At 39.8% G+C, this 21290-nt stretch overlaps 1 protein-coding gene across 1 annotated transcript in view; it reads left to right on the forward strand.

Annotated features, from left to right (window-relative positions):
- The first annotated feature begins 4501 nt into the window (after nt 1-4501).
- The window catches only part of si:dkey-172j4.3 (diacylglycerol kinase eta), a 70699-nt gene continuing 53910 nt past the window's right edge, over nt 4502-21290 (forward strand). Inside the window, exons 1-3 of the mRNA XM_055021284.1 lie at nt 4502-4801; nt 5811-6091; nt 9672-9776. Of these exons, the coding sequence (XP_054877259.1) occupies nt 5999-6091; nt 9672-9776 (198 nt within the window). The 5' untranslated portion in view covers nt 4502-4801; nt 5811-5998. The remainder of the gene's footprint in view (nt 4802-5810; nt 6092-9671; nt 9777-21290) is intronic.

The following is a 21290-nucleotide window of genomic DNA, read 5'->3' on the forward strand; positions in this document are numbered from 1 at the left end:
TGTTTTTGCTTGAGAGAGGGCACTTCTTCTGACAGCTCAGGGAAGAAGTGGAGGAGATAAATCTTTTCACAGGTTATATGTCTCATAACATGGTGTCATGACATGGCAACAGTTTAATAAATCTGTATACCCCCTCCCCCTTTACTAAAGGCACATACTGCCATTTTAAAGGAACTAATATTTTCCTGTGCAGATAATTTAATAAGCCCATTCCCTGATTATTACATTAGCTATATTATGACAGAATAAATAAATACTGTGTCTTCTGGTAGTGAAGGATTAACGCAGGGTGTGTGTGCGACGATACGTTTGTGTTTGCATGATGATTGTGGCAGCGCGGTAATTTGCCCTTGGTTTGATATGAAACACAGAGACACTAATTATCTCTCAGTTCTAAGTTTCTTTCATTGCTCGGCTCCGGTTTCTGCTCACGCTGTGCAACAGTTGGATGAGGAAGAGAGGAAATTTGACAGCCTGTGCAGAGCTCCCAGGGAGAGCATGAAGTAGGTACATGTGTGTGTATGTGTGTGGGGGGGGGTGTGTGACAGCAAGAGACAGGCGTCTTTATTGCTCTGTCTTTATTTCCTGAACAATTTTTTACACCATGGAGACATTAGCCTAGATTTATTTAAATCATGTCAAAGCACCTTTTCAAGGGGAGAAACACCAACAGTGAAATATTTATTATAAACTCTTTAATCTTCACCAAAGAGACACTCGTTGTGATGTCACATCCGCGAAATCCAACAATGTCTATCGGGGTTGTTTGTGATAGACAAACTCAAACTAGGACGTCGCAGTGAAGTAGAATTAAAACTATTTGTAATTTTCCTCTATTTTGCAAATAAAAAGCTCAAAACTATCAGAGGATGCTCATGTGTTATATTTAAGTTGAAGTTCAGATCTAAGTCTAACTGATAATATGAAGCAATATTTGAAATTGATGTTCCAGGGTTTGGGTTGCTTTCACCAACTCAAATTTAAGACCTTTCAAATCTCTTTTAAGACTAGTATGAGTCAAATGTAAGACCTGTATCACGACACGAAAAGGTGACGATAACCATGAAATTTCTAGGGGGGGGTTTCTGGCGCCTCTTGGCAGCAGCCTTGGGTTTCTCACATGAAGTGTGAGGCCTTCTGATATTTTAGCTAAATCTATGGTGCGCCGAACACCCCGTGTTCAAACAATTCAGTCTCAGTGTGTTTTTAAGACTCGCAGCTGTATGACTGCATGAAAAGATGCCTCTTGATGTGCGCAACACACGTTTCCTTTTTCACTTCACAATTATGCACCGCTTTATCTGTCACGTAAAATCCCAATAGAATACAAATGAGACATGAGAAAAGGTATCATATCCACGAGGCGTGGATATGATAAGTTTTACATTTCAAGGAGAATACAGAGAGGCTTTTTGGCTTTTTTTTTCTCCCCCCACATACATCAGTTGATGCATCAAACTCAATTCTCCTGTGTTTTAGAGAATTTGTTATCAATAAGAAGAAACTCTTCATTGTTAATGCTCTTGTTCATTTTCCTCCCTCTCTTATCTCTTTCTTTTTTCTCTCTCTCTCTCTCACTGTTGTCAAGGGCAACCGGAGGAAAACTGATGAGCACAATAACACCATCACCTGATTATTATCAAGGGGGACTCATCAGGTGCGAATGCAAACCTTTCAGCACGCACTTATCCAACTTTCCTGTGCTATATGTAAGGATATAAGTAGAGTAATCTCATTAATTTTGGAGAGCTTAGAAAAAAAAAAGAAAAAAGAATCACCATTGCTCATAAAAGGGACACACACACACACACACACACACACACACACACACACACACACACACACACAGAGTGCAAATCAAGTGGTTGTTGGCAGGCTCACGGCTAATTCCCCATGAATATTTAATCAACAGCAAACAAATTACTATTGCAGTGAGTGGTGCCAACGTGATTGCCGTGTTTTTTTGTTTTGTTTTGTTTTTTGTTTTGCATATCGTCATGTTTGAGGCGCACACTGGTGTCAGAGGTTTTTACATAAAAGACCGTCACAAAGGATTAAAATAAATGTTTTAAGAAAAATGTTCACTAATACTAATATTACCCTTTTTATCCTGGTGCTCCAGAAACCACCTACTTAGAATTTGTTGAGAATAAATAATTCTGTCTGCCGTCTATCTCTTTTGGCTAGTTGCAAGGCTGAAGCTAAAAGAAATGGCATGTTAGAAAACACCCTTAAAGCCAAGGTCAGAGGATATGATGCCCTCTCTCCTAAAGAGGGCGCTCTTTTTTGTCAGCCTCTTAGACTGCTATGGACCAGCTGTATTTTGATATTAATAAATGGAATTCATGAATTCAACTCACTGACTCTTCTTCATAATAATCAAATAATCAGCCAACAGAGAAACACAGAGGAAAAATGGTGGTGGCAGCAACATGCTTCAGCATGGATGAGGGGATACAGAGGAAACGTACCAGCGACGTGCGGCCAGGGGAGGCAAGTGAGGCAGAGCCTCTCCTGTCACCAGGGAAAAATAATATATAATAAGTTGCGGGGGAAACATGTTCCAAATGGCGAAATCTTGGAAACTTGTAAACTGCAGCTTTGAGGAGGAGGTGGTCCCCCTCAATCGTTTCGCACAGCTGGATGATTGCCGCGGGAGATTAAAGGTCTGTGCGAACGCGAAGCAGACTCAAAGGTTAGTTTTCACGGCCACATAGATGTGCTCAGTGTCCCACACGAAAACCAACAGCCTTCCAAAATCGCCTGTTTGCTGCACTTGATCACTTTGGGTTTGCTTCGGGGCATCAGAGTAAAGCAACACATCTCCAAACCGTTTGCTTCAAGTACTATTTTGAGAGACATTCAGAAAACTGTGTCTCTTTTTCTTGCATAAATCAAAACTACATTTGTTTGGACATGGCAATACATTCCCACATGTCAAGCAGAAATACAGCAGTTAGCAAAACACTAAAACGCCCAAAAAGATTACACGTGCCTCTGCTTAACTCCATAGCATTAGACTATAAATCAGTCATGACAACCTGAAAGTGCTATGAAAAGAAATGGAGCTCTGAACATACACAATTTATTTTGCACCCGGAGCTTATTTATTAGGACTGAAAGCAACCAAGAGCTGTTAAATCAGCCCAAGGGAAGATAGTTTGTTCCATCAATAAGCCACATGGTTAAGTTGGTTAATTCAAGTGTCAATGAGTTCATTGATTTATTTAATTGTGGCTATAATTCTTTTTTTGCAATAATCCACTGTTGCGATCTACAACAGTGGTAGTTCTTGAATGGTGCCCTCCTTCAGATGAGCCCTTAAATTTGATCCCATCTTAAAACTGATGGGATCAAATTTTGTCCAGATTCTGTGGTTATTCCCTAGGGTTCTGGGTCACAAACATCCACAGCAGACTCCTTTTAACGTGGAGGAGTAGCTGCTCTGCCATTTCCCCTTGGATGACAAAACTCTCCACCCTGCCCAGCCACTCCACAGAGGAAGCCCATTTGTACCGCTTTTAACCAGGGATCTTGCTCTTTTGGTCATGATCCATTTCTTACAACCATAACCAAATGTTGGAATGTTTACCAACCAGTAAATCAAGGGGTTTCCTTCCTGATATGTCAGGTCTTTCTTCACAACAATGGAGAAAAGCCTGACTGGAGACTAAACCCTCTGTCCATCTCCGGCTCCATCTTTCTATCATTCAGGTTAACACACCAAGTTACTTAGGGTGCATTCACACCAGGCCTGCTTAGTTCACTTTCATCAAACTCTAGTTCATTTGACTAGAAAGTCTGGTTTCAAGGCAAATGACAAAAGCAGCTCTGGGAATTCTGGGTAAATACGAGTCGACCAAAACAAACTCATCTTTGGGAAAAGTCGTGGTCTTTTCCAAAAGATAAGTCCTACCACTTTTAATATCTAACCCCAGACCAATTTCGTTTCCATTTTGCCAAGGAGGAATTCCCTGTTCTGGCGCTCACTTCATCCTCAATGGCTCGCATGTTTTCTCCTCGATGCAGCGCCACCACCTGTTTGGACCCGAAGGGGAACAAACAGGTATTTCAAAGGGTTTGGATCGTTTTACACAGTTCAATCTTATCTTGTACTTATTATCCAGCTTTCCTGAATAAAACAAACAAACAAAAAAAGCCCAACAGCATGATGCTGCCATCACCACATTTCACACTGGGTAAAGAGAAAAGGGGCAGATGGAGGAATACAACATATAACATATAAAAATACACGTTGAACACATAGAAAATCATGTTTTTTTCTATATATTTAACAATTATTCACTACATCAATAAAAAAAAAACACTGAACTTTTTTGTGACGCGACACAAGAAGGAAAAGGTCATTGGGGGTATGCGGACACAGTACGATGTTTTATTCCTGTCTCTGTCTCAGTCTTGTTTGGGTCCTCGCGCTCTACCTCGCTCTTGCACGCGCCTGTCGTGCTTGCGCGCGCGTTGTTTGCTCCCCGTTTAACCTCCGTACGGCGTTCCGACGCGACACGGCCTCTCTCTCTCTCTCTCTCTCTCTCTCTCTCTCTCTCTCTCTCTCTCTCCCTCGCTCTCCCTCCCTGCTTCTCTCCCTCCTCTTCCTACCTGATTCAGAGCCGCTCCGACGCTATGCGTATGACCGCGTCTCTCTCCGCAAGACGAGCACCACCAGAGAGAGCCGCACGCTCGTGCTGACCGCCGGCCCACAGCAGTACCCCCAACGCCGGCTGACGAGGCACCCAGGCCGGGCAACGGGGGCAGCACAGACGCCGCTGAGTGCAGTCTGGAGGTAAGCGGCAGCCTCGCTGTTTTTTTTTTCTTCTTTCTGTCTAAATGTTCTGTTTTTTGTCGGCGCACACAGGTCGCCTATGAACGCTTTCGCTCTCATGACAGCTGAGCCAGGCGAAGCGAATGCAGCCAGGAGTTAAATAAGTGTCGGGTGTGAGCTTGTGCACGGAATGAATGAGAGAAGCGCCTGTTGTGCGTTCGCTGCCGTTTGATAAATGTGTAAAAGACACGTCCGCGTAAAAAAAATATATATGTATATATAACATAGAACGCCGTCCGTTCTCTCGCGCTTTTGCCTTCGTTCTCATTTGCTCACATGTACGTGGAGGAAGTGTTCCTTGAGGTCTCGAGCGGTCAGGTCGGGGGGGGGGGGGTGAGATGCAGACAGGTCCTTTCGAAGAAGAACGTGGACACATCGTAATCAAGGAAACCCACACGCGCGCTTGCACGCACGCACCCACGCAACAAGCCGACATACTTCATTTAAGATTTTTTTCCCCTTTTTCCCGAAAAAAAAGGAAATACAAAGAAGAAGAAGAAAAACACCCCCACGCTGTTTAAATTTTAAGTGTCCGAGCGCGTGCAGAATGCTCCGAAGCACGCGGAGTCCCCCGTTATCTCGTCGGCCTCGGTTTCGCGTTGCTGCATCCTGCAATATTGCTTAAGGTGACGTTCACCATCATCAGCCCCGCTTACTGTCGTCAGCCACGGCACTTCCATCACCATAGGCCTGCACAAACCTCAGAGCCGCTCTTAAAAAAAATATTCCCAGTGATTTTTTACACAAAGTCACTGAGGAAGCGAACAAAGAGGAAGCGAGAAAAAGAAGTGGATATGCCTGGTAGAGAGCACAAGCAGCGTTTACACACAGACAGGGCAGATTGCTGTCTGTGTCCCCAACTTTGAGAACCTCAGAGCACTCTCACTTGCTTTTAGGAAAAAAGAAGAAAAAAAACAGAGCTGCTTTCTTCTAATCAATAATTCATCCCTCCATCTCCATCTTTTTCCAGAGTTTGACCTGGACAGAGAGAGATCTGCTAAAGGACGACCCTGAAGGCTTCTGTCTGCAGCTTTCACCTCTCCAATCTCCCCCTCTGTCTCTCCCCCCTTCCTCCTTCTCCTCTTTTATCTAGAACTTCTCAAAGCCGTCGTCTACGTCCTTCTGTCCTCTCACCTGTTCTACTTCCTGTAATTGGCCATGGCATCCAAGCTGAACCCCAACGTCCTGTACGTGGCGGAGCCTGGAGAGTCCCTGGGATCTCCCCAAGCTGATTCTGAAAGGACTCATATTGTGAGTGTTTGCTTTGGTTTTTGTGCTCTGTGTAAAGCTTGATTGCTGTGGTTTCTAGATCGGTCAAATGTTCTTTTCCACCATTTTTGTGTTTTAAAATAGCCAGGTAAAGGCTAGAAACCTGCGCTTTGACGCATGATCGTTGTCTTGAAATTCATGTTGCATTCACACGACCAGAAGAATTAGATGTATTAAAAAGCGACAATTGGTATCAGAAGGTGTGCGGTATTGCACCTGCCCCTCCCCTACCTATTACTTCCACACTTTTATTTCACTTACACAAAAGACGGATTTTACAGAATAAAATGGAGATAAAAATGAAAGACAAACTAAAACTGCAGCTTGCAGTCTGTGAGTAACGTCCCAGAGTTCACCCGCTGCTCACTGCATTGTTCTTCAAAGAGAAGTTTGACAAAAAGGGATGAAATTCGGTGTAACGAGCGTCTTTGATTGTAAATTAATACTGATTTTTATGCAGTGTTTGCCTGAGTTTACAGATCAAAACAACACAATGTAATGAATACCAACAAAAACCTAATCGTTTGTGTTATTTTTGCAGCAGAAAGATCTGTTGTTGCTTTCTTTATTTTAAATGAAAGTAATGATAGCATGTTGTGCATTTTTATTTACATCCTGGCGTAATTACTTTGAGATAAAGAAGCTGTGATTTTTACTTAGGATTATCATATTGTGTCAAACACGTAAGGCCACACCGGCGCTCAGTTTCGGACAAGCGTTGTTCCCCCGACAGGAAACCGAATAAATCAGTCACAAAATGTGAACCTTACCGGAACCGGAATGAGTTGCCAACTCTTACAAAAGTTGAAAGTGACAAGTGCTATGTGTTGGTTTCACACAATCTCATTCAACATACACAGCTAAATTTATAAGCATCATCAAATGCTCGCAACTTTTTTTTTTTTACAGCAAGTTCAAAGGTTGAAGTTTTCCAGTGTCGTTATCTGTTGCTCAACTCCAGAGAAATATGACTCACCTTTTTTTCTCTTTTTTTGTGTACATATCTAAATATAAGTCGTCGTTGTCTCTCGGCATTCATGATGTGATGAAAGCTGTAAATGTCCACAATAAAAACATCTAGTTGAAGGTAAAAAGCAACTTCAAGGTCATTTGACCTCGTCAAAAAAATAAAAAGTAAATAAGAAAAGAATCCGCCCCTGAAGTTAAAATGCTTAGATATTAGTTTACAGGACATAATGATGTTACATGCATTTTGATGTATGAGGGAAGAATGGGGACAAAAAGTAGAAAAAGCTAGATACTGGTGAGTTGCACCTTGGCGTGTCACAATAAATTTTGCTGGACAATAAATTGTCCTGGAAGTTATTGCGATAAACGATAATATTGTTGTTTGGAGACCATTTTCAAGTAATTTAATGATGATTGCATAATAATAACAACAGAAGAAGACACTCTGAAAGAACAGTTCATTTTCATTTCTAATGAACATTTAACACTGGAACTGGAAGACATTTTAAATATTCAAAACAAACAAATAAAACAGCAGAAACAACAATTAATTATGAAGTCTCTGTAAACAAAATTGTCCTGGCTGGTTCAGACCAAAGCACCAGACCGAAGACTTTTGTCATCCAGTTTTTGGTAGAAAGAGAGAGGGGGAATAAAAAAAACGATGCAAATGGAAATCAATTAATATGTGATTAATTTATTTGTTGCTTATTTCGGCAGGTCTAGTCGCACCTATAGATTTGTTTAAAACATAAAGTTTCATATGTTCGCTGCATTTAGCTTTAATATACCTTTTTTGCTCCAACATAACATAGCATGACCTCACCCCTAACGCCTTTGGCTGTGCACTGCTTAGTCAGTTGGCTGAAAAATATCTTCATCACTTCTCCACTGTTTGCAAAAAGGACAAAAAAAAAAAAGGTCATATGCTCGGAAATATTGCCAGCCATAAAAACCACAGACAGTCATGAGGTGAAAACTAAAGGAGCACCATTTGATCTCTTTTATGACGTCTTAAAACTGCCATCAGTTCGCCACAAACAGGATGCTAACCAGCTGACCACTACACTTGCAATTCTGTATGAAGCACAGGTTGGTTAAAATTATTTTTAACCAACCTGCTATTTTTGTTGTAGTGGAAATAATTGCAATTGTTCTGTTTAAAAACAAAACAAAGCAAACAATTAGATGCCATTGTAATTTTTACCTACCTTGAAACTACTATTTCTACTCAAGGTTATCACATCACGAGAAGCTCACACCAGGCCAGATCCACTGCAAGGAAAGCTAGAGTTATCTCCCATAACCGCCGCCACTTTCCAGAGAAAGTGTTTGCTGTGCTACAGCTAAATGAAGGGACACTGAAGTCTACACTGTGGCGTACAGACTGGTAGACCACAGTTTCTCATAAATTGGCCCTTGGTGCTAATTATCCGTTTAAATATATGCCACTGGGCTGCTAAATTTGGCTTTGCATTACAATTCTGTAGGAAGGAGCGGCTGAGTTTAGTTTCAGTACTCCCACTAGCACTGATCTGACTGAATGAAAGGCTTTCTCAGGGCATACAGAAGTCAAATGATAGAGGATTTTAGGGAGAAAACGACTTTAATGATGAGTTTCTATGTATTAGCCAGGTGAATTTATGCATAACATCAAGTACCACAACTACTCTACAGATGCCAAAACAAAAGGGACATCAATACTTCACACCAAGTTCTACCCTGCAGCATTTAAAAGGCTTACAGTATACTTAAGCATATGTTTCTTTACATTCTAATATGAGATTGTTGATGTTTTGAGGAGATATAGTCTTCCTGGTAGTAGAAAACTTTTTTCCTGTGAGTGTGTCGGCCCAGTTTACTTTGTGCCAGAAACTAATGGCTAATTAACAGTTCTTGTCTGAGAGATAGTGCTTTTATTAACAGTTTAAATGGACGCTTATCAGTTTTTTAATGTCTCTTGAGTGATATGAACCGAGATTACAGAGGTTCTGAAATCGTACACCTTGTTATCAGTAATGTGAAGACCACATTAATGCTTTTAAAACCATCCAGCCATTTAAATGGAGCCTTATCCGTTTCAGTAATAGGAATTGACATGACAGTGGTTTTAAAATGTAAAATCAAAAAGGAAAATTCCAGCAGTTCTCCCATGCCTATATTGCATGAATGTGAAGTAATTTTTAAAAATCAAATTATGCATGCCACAAAGTTAAATACATGTATATCTTTTACAGAAGTCTGTATTTTGTCTTAAAATGCAAAGCAAATGCACAATACAGAATTCTTTTTGAAGGTTTTGCTCGCTTACAGATTTCAGGCACCAAGCTGTCCGGTTTAGGTTAAGAAAAACGTAACCAGTTTGCCCTCATTGGCAACCTGAGGTCAAAGTGCAATTTACTGTAAATGCTTCTGTGCAACTCTTGCATATTTAAGCTCCTCGGGTGGAGTCACAGCACAGTCTTCACATTACACGCCTCAATACACTTAAACAGACAGCGGCAACACTTGTAAGAGCTGGTAAGCCAATGATGGTGCACAGACACATTAAGCTACATGCGATCTTACAGCTATTTTTGATTTTTACTTCCAGTCTGGAGAAGCTGGAGAAGAGTCGTCAGACAGCGAAGGAGAGCAAGAGGAGACGTCACACAAGCTGATCCGCAAAGTGTCAACCTCCGGACAGATAAGAGCCAAGGTAGGTGACGATTTTACATCGTTCCCGTTGGCCCAAACCTTTGGACGTTTGTAGTTTCTTGAATTGGACTTTGCTGAAGATGTTTAGAGAGGATTTCAGAACTCTGAACATATCCAACTCTGAATCCTTGACGTTTAGAAAAGAAACTCTAAGAAGTCAGAGAGCCATAAAATGTTCAGATTCAGACAGCGCTCTGCTAAGTCAAAGAAAGTCATCAAAAATTTAAATTAAAATTCTTTTTCGTCATAGCTTTTATGGGGAGCTCTGATTAACCGCTTAGTAATTTAGCAGTGCATAAAAAATTGAAAGCTTTTTGACTCTCGGATGTATTCACATGGTTATTTGATGAACTTTTTTTGTGTGTGCGTGGTGCTTCTCAAATGGCCCAAAGAGCCAATTTGTTGCGTCCTTCCAGCTGCCTGTCAGATGTTCACGTCGCCTGTTTCATATTTCTGTTTCAAGTTGAAATTTTATCGCCGCTCAAATCAAGCTCAAGAAGTTTGATTTGATCAACCTTCTGTACTTTTGTCTGGTTCTCTTGAGGTCAGCCAAGTTCCTGATTCGCTTTCTGGCTGCGTCACTTTCCACTCTTAGCGTAACCGTGATGACTTTGAATCTCTCGTACAGGATGCGATTTCACCGTAGCAGTTTCCTGTCTTATTGGCCTGCTGGGCTCTGGCTCTGATTGGTTAAAAAAAACACACACTCTCTAAAAGTCCAGGTGTTCAATATAAATGCATGTAGGTTAAATGTATTCACATTTATAATTACTGTTGTAAAATAATTGCACATGTTGGGCAAATATTTGGTCAAGAAGCCATCCATGTATTTTATTTACAAGTTGAAATAAAGTTAAGTTCTATAAAAAATATAACATTTAGTATTTATTTGCAGGAAATGAGTAATGGTCACAATGACAAAAAAGATGCAGTGCTTTCAGACCTCAAATAATACAAAGAAAACAAGTTCATATTCCTCTAGAAACTGGACGTGTTTCTGTTCACATTCTTAGCATTTAGCACACTTTACTAGATTTGAATTTTTAAAATTATTTTCAATATCACAAAATTGTGATATTATTTATTTATTTATTTTAATTTCTTTTGCGTTTTTATTGTCAGAAAAAAGTCATGGCTTCCGGAACATCAAGTGTTTGTCGTAATGAGTGAGAAAAATAAATTTCTTTTTACAAATTAGACATTTATATGTAGACATGAAACACTTTGAATGAGATAATAATAAAAAAAAAGATTTAAATTAATGATCAAAATGGAATTTTAAATGAATTCCAGAAATTAAAAACAGGAGCACTTACTGTCGATTTTAAAGAAAGGTGAGCTTCAACTCTGACAGTGCATTATGTCTGCTAGAAAACGAAGATAAATGTTTGTGCAGAAATCATTATCCATCACCTGCACTGACACCATCAGCTGTAAAACACAGGCCAATCAATGGGAGACGAGGGATTCCCGCAAAACCCCGTTGCCAGGGGGACGGCATCCCATAATGCTCGATTTGCTTGTGGGAGATAATGGCAGTCTGATATTGATTGCATAATTTAATCGTGGTGGGAGCATAAGAACGCTGCAGTGGATCAGTCATGATAATGGCAGCAAGTCAGAGTTTCTGCCTCCCAATTACAAAGTAATAAAGTTTGTGCACATTTAAAAATGCATTTACATTTCCCCAAATATACAAAAATATATTTAACGTTTTAAATGCGCTTTTGATATTTGAGTTAGCGGTGGGCATTTATAGCCTCTTTTATTGTGATATTTTGATTTATCGCTGATACAATCAAGTCCAATTAATCACGCTTGCTATTTTCTCCAGTTTAAATAAAAGCATAATTCATTTTAAACTGTAGATGAATAAAATAAATGTATCTTTAGCTTTTTATACACATTTTTAACAGAAGTCACAATAATTATGGAACCACTGAACAAACTCTTGTCTTACTCCAGGAAAGGATTATGTAACTGTTCAACTGGTGGTAGAGACGTTATACTTCCCTGACTCGGAGTGTGTATCCTTAGTCATGTGACTTAGATTAAGCTTGTCAACAACTCTGGGATTATGCTCAAGTGACAATAGCCTGAGCCGATTAGCACTTTTGTATCCTTTTGTTAGAGTATCCTGGACACCAGTGACGTGCGTTGAGGTTCTTGGCTGGTGAGGCACTGATTTAATCATAATCATCAGACCTCCTGCATGTTATGAATAAACTTACAGGTTATTTTTTTCATCACTGTTTACCAGTAAGCAGAATCCATGCATCTTTCTTAGGTTTAATTATGCTTTGCTAATTTTGTCCCTTGCTTGTTACCGTCCTCGTTAGCACGCTCGTTGACGAGCCGCTACACCTTATTAGCTCTGACATGGCATTTCTTGCGCCGTTATTAATTTTGCTCCCCCCCACTAGTTCCTGAATAATCGTGTCATTCTGTCGCTGTAATTAAATATGTTTTACTTTTCAGATTAGTGTTGTTGATTCGCCTGCGTCAGCAGAGCGTCTTCTATCTGCCTTGAGTCGATGCTTATCAACATGTCACGAATTTCCTCTAGTTGTTCACGCCGTTAAGAAAGCTCAGATCCCACCCACAGCTCTGTGATCACATTGATTGGGTCCGCAGAGATTCACTAATTGGCTTTCTATGTGAAACTCATCCCTCAGACTCTGCTGACTGGAAAGGACTTTAAGACTCGTGGAGATTGATATGCCTCACTGTTTTATGAAAGTCACTTTTTGAGCTGAAATAATGCAGCTGGGACCCATAATTACCGAAACAATTAACCAAACCAAACCGGTTTATTGAAACAAAATAGAAAAGCATAAATCAATACATTTGTCAGCATTTTACATCGTCTTAGCTCTTGCTATTATGTCATAAACCACACTTTCAGCAGTTCAGGCTGTCGATATGTTTCATCTCCAGCCTCAGCATCACGTTTCCTGTGTATCTTTTTCCACTGTTCTTGTGCTCTTCACGCTTCTTTGTGTTTAACACGTTTGATAAAACCCACTTGCAGAGCCCCAACCAAAATGATCATAAATTAGAATAACAAAACAGAAGAAGAATTCTACAAAAGTATTTTCTGATTATCTTTTCTTTTTAAGTTAATGCCCTCTAGATAATAAACCTCAGATTCCCGTGAAACTGTGAAGGTCCTCCTGTTCGCCGAACAGTCAGAGCAGCAATGACAGCTTCTAATTTTAGTTTTGCTAATGCTTTTGTTATCTAATCAACCTTCGAGAGAGAGAGAGAGAAACAGAAGAGGGCATGAAAAACAATGAAACTTAGCAGACAGGATTCAACTCGTGTTTTAATTCAGGAAAGCGTTTGCATTTGTATTTCCATAAGTCCCAGAATACACCACATTGAAACAGACGAAAACACTCATTCATAGTGCAGTATCAGTGCTTAGTGTGAAGGTGAAAGCAGTTTAATATTTAGCATATATGTCACTGCTTATTGTTTAAGTTGCCGTACCTGTTTGTCCCACGGTTAATTCGTCACATTCCTCACATGTTCAAACATCAGAAGCCATCTTCTCACAAAACGCTGCAGGCACTTTAGTTTATTTAATCTTGCCCTAAGCATAACTGCAACATTATCTGAGTCGGAAATCTCAGCTTCTGTTATTGAACACGACTATTTTCTGAGCTGTGCTGATTACCTTGATAAGTTGTCTGTTAAACATGAACATTAATGCTGATGGGAAATAATTTTTTGCCATTGTAGTACTGTATCTTGGACTGTTCCTGAGTCCTTCGAAAAGGCGTCTAATTGTCCAGTGTGAAGTGAAGGCGCGGTTGTCTTATGTATAGTATATCCCGGTTTACAGCAGTTTCTTACAGATGTGTCAATAGCAATTTTATTTGGTTTTAAATTTCTCTTTAATAACTAACATAAGAGTCACAATAAGTCATTAGTCACATGATGAATTAAAATGAGCTCAGTAATTTACATTCTGATGATTTATATGTTTTGAAAGTCAACTTAATCTATTTTATCTGTGGTTTTTGTTCTTCTTTCAGTTCCATTTATTATTTTTGGCTCATCCAAAAATAAATTTTGGATTAATTTATTGGCTTTTGAGAGGGTGGAGTGCCTCATTTTACCAATATAATACTTGAAAAATGTTCTGTTTATCGCGATAATTAGTGGGTCAAAATTTGTTATTGTGACAGGCCTACCTACAATTGTGGAAGTAGTTTTACTACCATTCAGAAAAATTATTATAAGAGTTGACTATGTCCATGATATTCAGGATGTTATGCTAGCAGTTAGCGCTGTTAACCAGGGCTAACTGTTCTTGTAAAGCTAATGCTAACTTAGCATTTTCCCTTGAGAATTTCATTTTTAGATTTCCAAACGCTGACCTGTCCAAATCCAAAAGTTTCCATGTCAAAGGTCAGAAGGGTAAAACATAGCCACTTCGCTGTAAGGCAGTCAGACGACTTGTTATCTACTGATTTCTTCCTCCCTGACTGGCTGAACAGACCTGACATGTTCAGACACGTCTTAGAAAATGCTTTCCCTCTGAAATGCCACGAGATTTTGTCCCCTTATTCTAGTTTCAAACATGTCACTGATACCAAATAATGCAGTGATAATACAAAATACCCAAATTTGAGTCATTCCTCTCTCCATAACGAGACAAAAAGGTCAATCTAAACAATATAATATTCAATTTAATATGAAAGTACACACTGCAATCAATAGAGCATTAGCTCTAAAGGCATTCACAGGTTAATGAACATGTTTTGTCAAGTTGTGTTGCATATCTTCTCATCTGCACCTCTAAGCAAACCTTCTTAGTTTGCTTATTTAGTCAAAATCAATGTCAGGTAGTGTTGAAATTAGCTTTATGATAAGTTGGAAATTTAAATGAAATGCATTGCGCTTGTTTATCTTTCAAAAATGGAGCCAATAATTGTTACTGCCACGTGCCAAATCAATATTATTTTGCAGATACTGTCTAAGCGTGAATGTAATAAGTTTAGGTTTGATTAAAATTAGTCTTCTTTTGAACCAGTAAAGTATGTATTTTTGAACTAATTATACTTTAAAAGCAATTTGAAATAATGGTATGTTTGATTTACAACACAATGAACTGAATGTCCAGTGCAAAGTTGGAAAAATGTACTAGATTGGCTCTGAAGTTGAAATTTTAAAGTAGAGTAAGAGTTTTCTAGCGAAGCTTAGCCCCAAACTTCAAAATATAAAGTACTTTGCTCAGTTTTTCCAGTCAGTTAATACTGTTGCACAGTAGATTTATAGCTTTGTCTATTCACTAATGAGATTTAAAAAGTCATTTTAAGGCAAGTTGAGGTAAAACCTAAGTAGAAAATGAGCTGAAACCTTAAAAAAATCGTCTTGAAAATCAGAAAAGGTTTTCACGTCACAAAAAGAGGGTCATTAATTCCCCTTAGAGAGTGGCTATAATAAGAACCTAACAGCCTCAATGGGAACTGGTCTGATTTTGCTCTGAGTGGTTCCAGCCTTAACATATTAACAGAAACCTCAAAGGCCTAATAATGTGCAATTTTAATATTGTTAAAGTGCAAAATAAAAAAAGTAAGGCGAAGACATCTCCTTTTGCACGCTTGTAGAGCTTGAGATTTTTATGAATGTGACGGTACTCTGAGCTTATTTCTTCCTTGTTTTTTCCATTTTTCAAATTCTCTCTCGTCTTTACTTTGAAAATAGAGAATCGGAAACATCAATTGCATTTGTGTCTGTTTCGTACCCGTCTTTTTGAATCAATCTTCTATGAGACATTTTTATTCTCATAGAAGATTGAGAATAAATCTCAATCTTCAAAACATTCCTCAGGGGAATGTTTTGTATCTTCAACATCAGCCGACGATTTCAAACACTTTAATCGATTCATGTTATGGAAACTAATAAAATGCAAATTAGCAAGGTTTTTTTTTTTTGCTTCCATGTTGAAAAAGAAATTGTATAAGGACAAAATAGCAAGACGTGGAAGTACAGTAAGGGCACAAATAGTTGAAGCGGCAAATTGACCTGAAGTCAAACTCAAAAACCTTTAGCAATGAAGACAGGAAGAAAAAAGAAATAAACACAACGGAACAAGAACTTAATTTCATTTTGGGTTTTTACAGACAAATGCCAGTTGCGTCACAGTTAGCAGCAACTGTGCGCTTTCAGGCAGTTCATTTGTGGGTGACCTCTGTGATTTTGTTGCAGCTTTTCTGTCTTCTCTTTTCCGTCCCTTCATACCTCCAGGCCCGATTATGTAAGGTTTTGCTCTCGTCTTTTTTTCCTCATCTGTTCTGCTTTTCCTCTTCCTCCTGTTTGGTTCGCTCTTATCGAAATGAGAGCATGTTTGTGATTTCTATTCGGTTTTGCAGAGTTGGATAGTTTGTGCCATTGGGGACACACTCGGTCCCTTGCTGGTGTTGGTCAGGGTTACAGTTTCGGCCTCCAGACTCACCTGTGCAACTTCTTATTCCAGTTTGTTTTAAACAGAAGGAAGATGTGTACATTTATCTTCAGAAATTACATCATCTGATTTAGCCGTGAGCACGCAGTAAACTTTTCGCCGCTTCTTTACTGAACCCCGTTTTTCGTTGAAAATAGCAATGCACCTTCAGATTGTGTAACCAGTCATATTTCTGGCGTTTTGAGCTGTCACAACACGTAACACCCCCTGCCCCTTTCCTCTTCCTGTGGATTCCTCTTTTTATGTCTGCATCTCACTCCCATTGCTGATATCTGTGTGGGTGTTCACCGAAATGGAGATGAGGATGAGCTATGGGTGGAAATGTGTGTGTGTGTGTGTGTGTGTGTGTGTGTGTGTGTGTGTGTGTGTGTGTGTGTGTGTGTGTGTGTGTGTGTGTGTGTGTGTGTGTGTGTGTGTGTGTGTTTGGGGAGCATTGCTGACAAACGGCTTAAGGAGAGACGCTCAAGTGTGTGGGTTGGCCACTGTTGTGTGTGTGTGTGTGTGTGTGTGTGTGTGTGTGTGTGTGTGTGTGTGTGTGTGTGTGTGTGTGTGTGTGCTCATCTATGCCCTCAGCTTGATGCAATACAGCTGCAGTGGCATGTGGGTCAGTACCGGTGAGAGGGAGAGATGGAAAAAGACTAGGGGAGAGGGAGTAAGACGGACAAAGGGGAGAAAATTAGTAAGCGGAAGAGGTAGAGTGGTGAAGGTACCACGGAGACAGTTATGTAAGAAATATGCGCAACAAACACCGGGCTCAATGCCTATATTTACCATTCTAACAGGTTGGCAGGAATGTTGAAGAGGTGTTTGGTCTATTTCCGACGGGACGAAAATTGCTGTAAACACATTGTATCCTTCAGGCTCAGGAAATATGGTCGTTGCTTTCTCCAACTCTTATGTTCAGGAAGCCATTTTGGTCTTTCAGTGGCTGTGTTCTGGGCTTGTCCATCACCTTTTATCGACGACTTCTTGTAGCGCGTCGATCTACAGGACGGCCTGCGACCTGCGCTAGCTTCTGCTAGACATGTCGAAGTAAACTCCTGACACGTTTATGCAATTCTTGATCCTTAGTTGGATCTCAATTAGTTTCCACAGTGGGGAGACGTGTTTCCCTGAGGAGCTCGCTATTGAGCAATTCAAACAGCTCGATAGTCATACTCTCGCTGTGTAAGCTGGTTGGACAAAAGCCAAAGCTGCACTGAGAGATAATGGATATCATGATGGCTGTCATCAGCTTCCTTTGTTTACTCGGGCTTTCTTCTTCATACTCCCACAAAAGGGACTGTTTGATGCATCTTTTGAATAAGAGCAATTGGCAACATTGTTGCTTTAAAAAAGGCAAGACAATAACGCTGCCAAAAATATTGATGCTTGAATTAATGAGATGTGTGTTTATTCCTTAAAGCACTTAATACAAATGAGGTATAGAAACATCAAGCATCCAGTTTTAAGGTGTAGCACAATTTTAAAATGTCAATATATCAAACGATGGAGATTGGGTCATACAGCGCCTGTAGTATGGAGCGTTGCCAAAGACCCTGTGATGGTTTATAGAACATAGATTAGTCCTAATCTCCACAATACACCATGTTTTGTTACAAGCTGTCAGTCGAGCTGTGTAGAAGGGATGGAGTTCCTTTAAGCTTGCCACTCTTTAGAAAAAGACAGCTGTTTGTTTTGAGATTTTTCAAGAAAGTATTTGCGTAAATCGGAATTACATAAATAAATTTTAGGGTTTTCCCCAGAAAACTTAAGTCTTGTGGCAGAGGAGAACAGGCATCATAATTTGAAAATAATAGCGTGAGGCCAGATGCAGGTACGGCACACCCTGTTCAAAGTGTTCAACTATAAGCTTAGCTTAATCCGTCTTTACTGCCACTGTTACTGGTGTAAAAGAACCATATTTAGAATTAAAAAAACAACGCTTAGCCTAGTGGGGGGCCAAGTGAAGCCTGGTGGTCTGCCAGGCTTATAACACACCGGGGGGAAACCCTGAATTCACTTAATTTAGAAAAAAATTAATGTTTTCTAATGAAAGATCTTTGCTGTAGGATGAGGTGTTTTTATTTCAACTGCATTGAAATCGGTGTTCTTGCAATGGAAACAATCTTCCAATCGTTTCCGTTTACATACAGCAGCAAAGCGCTAATTAGTAGCTACTGGACTCCTTGGATAATGCACAACACTAACAGCATGGCTAAAACATAAATGTATCTCATGTAACCGTTTATATCTGAGTGTCTTGAAGTCTATTGACTTTTCACATGTGATTTTAATGGCATTTCTTATTTAATAGAAACACGACAATTATGAAATTGTGTTGTTTTTTTACATTAGCAGAATATCAAAAAGTGTTTTGTGCTCATTCAGAATGGAAACACGGCTTCTGATGCACGATTCTTTGGCTCAACATAAGCTCTTTGGGTTGTTGTCAGTGCATGCACAGTTCAGGACCGTTAACAACCATTATGCATTACTTAATCTGTAAAAACAAAACAAAAGAGTCTCAATGTTCTGTCATCAGAAACTCTTGACTTCACCTCAGGCAGTCCAGAGCTGGGATTCTTCTGAGGCGAGTGTGGACACGCTAAGAAGCCGACGGTTATTTTCTGAATGTTAAACTTTTGACTGATTGCATCTACCAGAGCACCTTATTATTCCTGCTGTAATCTCAGGGGCACCTGTCAAAATGGCTGCGATGCAAATTTAATTGAGTATCTTTGACATGCTCTGGGAGAATTAATGTAGAATTACAACTGCTAAGGCGACCCACTCAGTGTCCCTTTTAATAATGATTCCAGTTTGTTTTTTCACATTGAAAACAAGCAACAAGTATTGATGAAATACAGGCTCGCAAATTAGTTTCTGCTAGTTTAACCTTGTTGAGTTCCTCAGAGGAAAGAGGGAGGTCTTCACCAGTACAGAAAACAGAAAGTTGTTTAGATTTCTTTGATTAAACGTAAAGAAACCCACAATGTTCTTCAAAATGTCTACAAGGCTTTTTTCTTTAAATTAGCAGAGGCGTTCAGGTGGGAATATCTAAACCAAACACTAGAATCATCTTTTAACAATCAAATTTCTAATAGAACGTTAGAAACTATGAATATGCTTTTCAAATGTATGTCGATCATTCAGGATAACAATTTTCCTGGTGGCTCAGGACTTGAAGGCCTCCGGAAGGAATCAACCCATCCACCTCGTAGAGTTCATTCAAGGAAGTTCCTGCTGTGACTCAGCTGTAGTCTGGACTTTGGAAAAACAAGGTGGACTAAGATTGTCCCATCCTTCCCAGCACCTAATCTGGACTTGACGTCAAACTTTGAGTCACCGAAGTTCAAGCGTTGGGGTCTCAATAGTGACAGGAAAGGGATTTATATTATAAATAAAATCCCCTCGCATTGTTCTTGCTTAGTCATTGCAGAGACTTTATTGAAATTTTGATGTTGCAGACAGAAAGTTGAGCTTTGTTTAACTGTACTTTCCTTAGCTAATCTGCAGATTTCTTTTCTCCTGTCGCTCCCTTTCCCTCTGCATCTGCAAACCCGACGTTACCATCGCTCTCCTGCCTGCGACTGGCCATTAAGAAAAGTGTGTATGTGTCTGTGTGTGTGTTTGTGTGTACATACTTGGGAGACAGAAAGACAAAGCTGATGAGTAATCCGAAGTGACTGTGTCTAACAAACTAACACTCACTTAGGAAACGTGCTAATGGCGAGAAGTCTGCAGTATCTCATCAGCCGTGTTTGTGTAGTTAGATATAATTTGAGCTCTTAATAAGCTGCGGCCGTGTGTTTGCGTGCCACCACAAGTGGAAAATTAGATTTCAGTGTTTGTGTGGGGAGCTGGTAGTGTGCCAAAAGTACGTTCTCGTTTAATGGGAGGTCTCTGTCTCTCTGTAATGTATCTGCATTCGTAAACTGGATGTGTTTTTAGTGCAGATCCCTCTCCTCATGTCACTCTCTGCTGTCGGCTCACTGATGGAGTTCCTCAGGTACCTGATGTTCTCAACATGCCTGTGAGTGCAGATATTTGCTTAAGTTGCAGGGGTTTTTTTTGTCACTTTTCTCTACTTGGTCACAGTTTTCACCAATTTGCACTCATTTCCCTGAAGCTAACTGTGCTCCATGTAGCACATGTAGCATTTGTGCTACATGTGCGAAAACAGACGGAGTAGCTCTGTCTGTTTTCTCACTGCTTTGGAATTGGGAATTGTAAGAATCAGAACCAAACGCCAAAAAAACTGCATCAGTCATGTATTAAACTCTTAAGTTTTGCAGGGACTGAGAAAAATCTAGTGGTTTTTTGTCACGGATTGAAAAATGGGTTTTTATTCCATGTCAGTTTCACAAGCTGTGTGTGAAGCATTGGTGATGTTGGATTGGTAAATTTATGGCTGCTACTTATAATTATTTTAGTAATTAATTATTATAATGATTCTAACTTGACTCGGTTTCGGCTAGCAGTCAGACATCAATTAAAAGCCATAAAACATTGTGTAGTTGTGCAAATCATACACGGCATATTTAACTAATTTACTGACATGCATTTGCGTGTGAAGAATACGCAAAAGCACACGCTGCAAAGAGGGGGAGAAACATTCGCTGATAAAACCGATAACTGGTCAACAACAGATCTGCTCAATAACATCCTCCAGACCAAACTCTTTGAGATCAGAAGTGTTTGTTCTAATTTTAAGCTGTGTTACCACTTCCCGCATCGCTACGCTGTCCACGTCAATGCAGAGTGTTTCTATTAACGATACGCAGACGCCACATTTCCTCTAATGCTCTGCTGCCGTCACTTTTACAGCTTGTTCACCCCCCGCGGCTGTCGGGCTTTAAAATGAGACGAAAAGCAGAAGACGCATCCACCGACCACAGGGCGCTTCTGTTTTCCTAGATTTGCCAGTTTTTGTTTCTTTTCTTTTTGCATTTCATGGCAAATCACATTTGTTCCAGTTTTTTTTTTTTTTTTTTTTTTTTTTTCTTTTTCTTGCTCTTTTTTTTTTTTTTTTTTTTTCCAAAAGTTGGCTTTTGTTTT

The sequence above is a fragment of the Poeciliopsis prolifica genome, unplaced genomic scaffold (assembly GCF_027474105.1).
Source record: "Poeciliopsis prolifica strain line A6 unplaced genomic scaffold, Auburn_PproV2 SCAFFOLD075, whole genome shotgun sequence".
Lineage (NCBI taxonomy): Eukaryota > Metazoa > Chordata > Actinopteri > Cyprinodontiformes > Poeciliidae > Poeciliopsis > Poeciliopsis prolifica.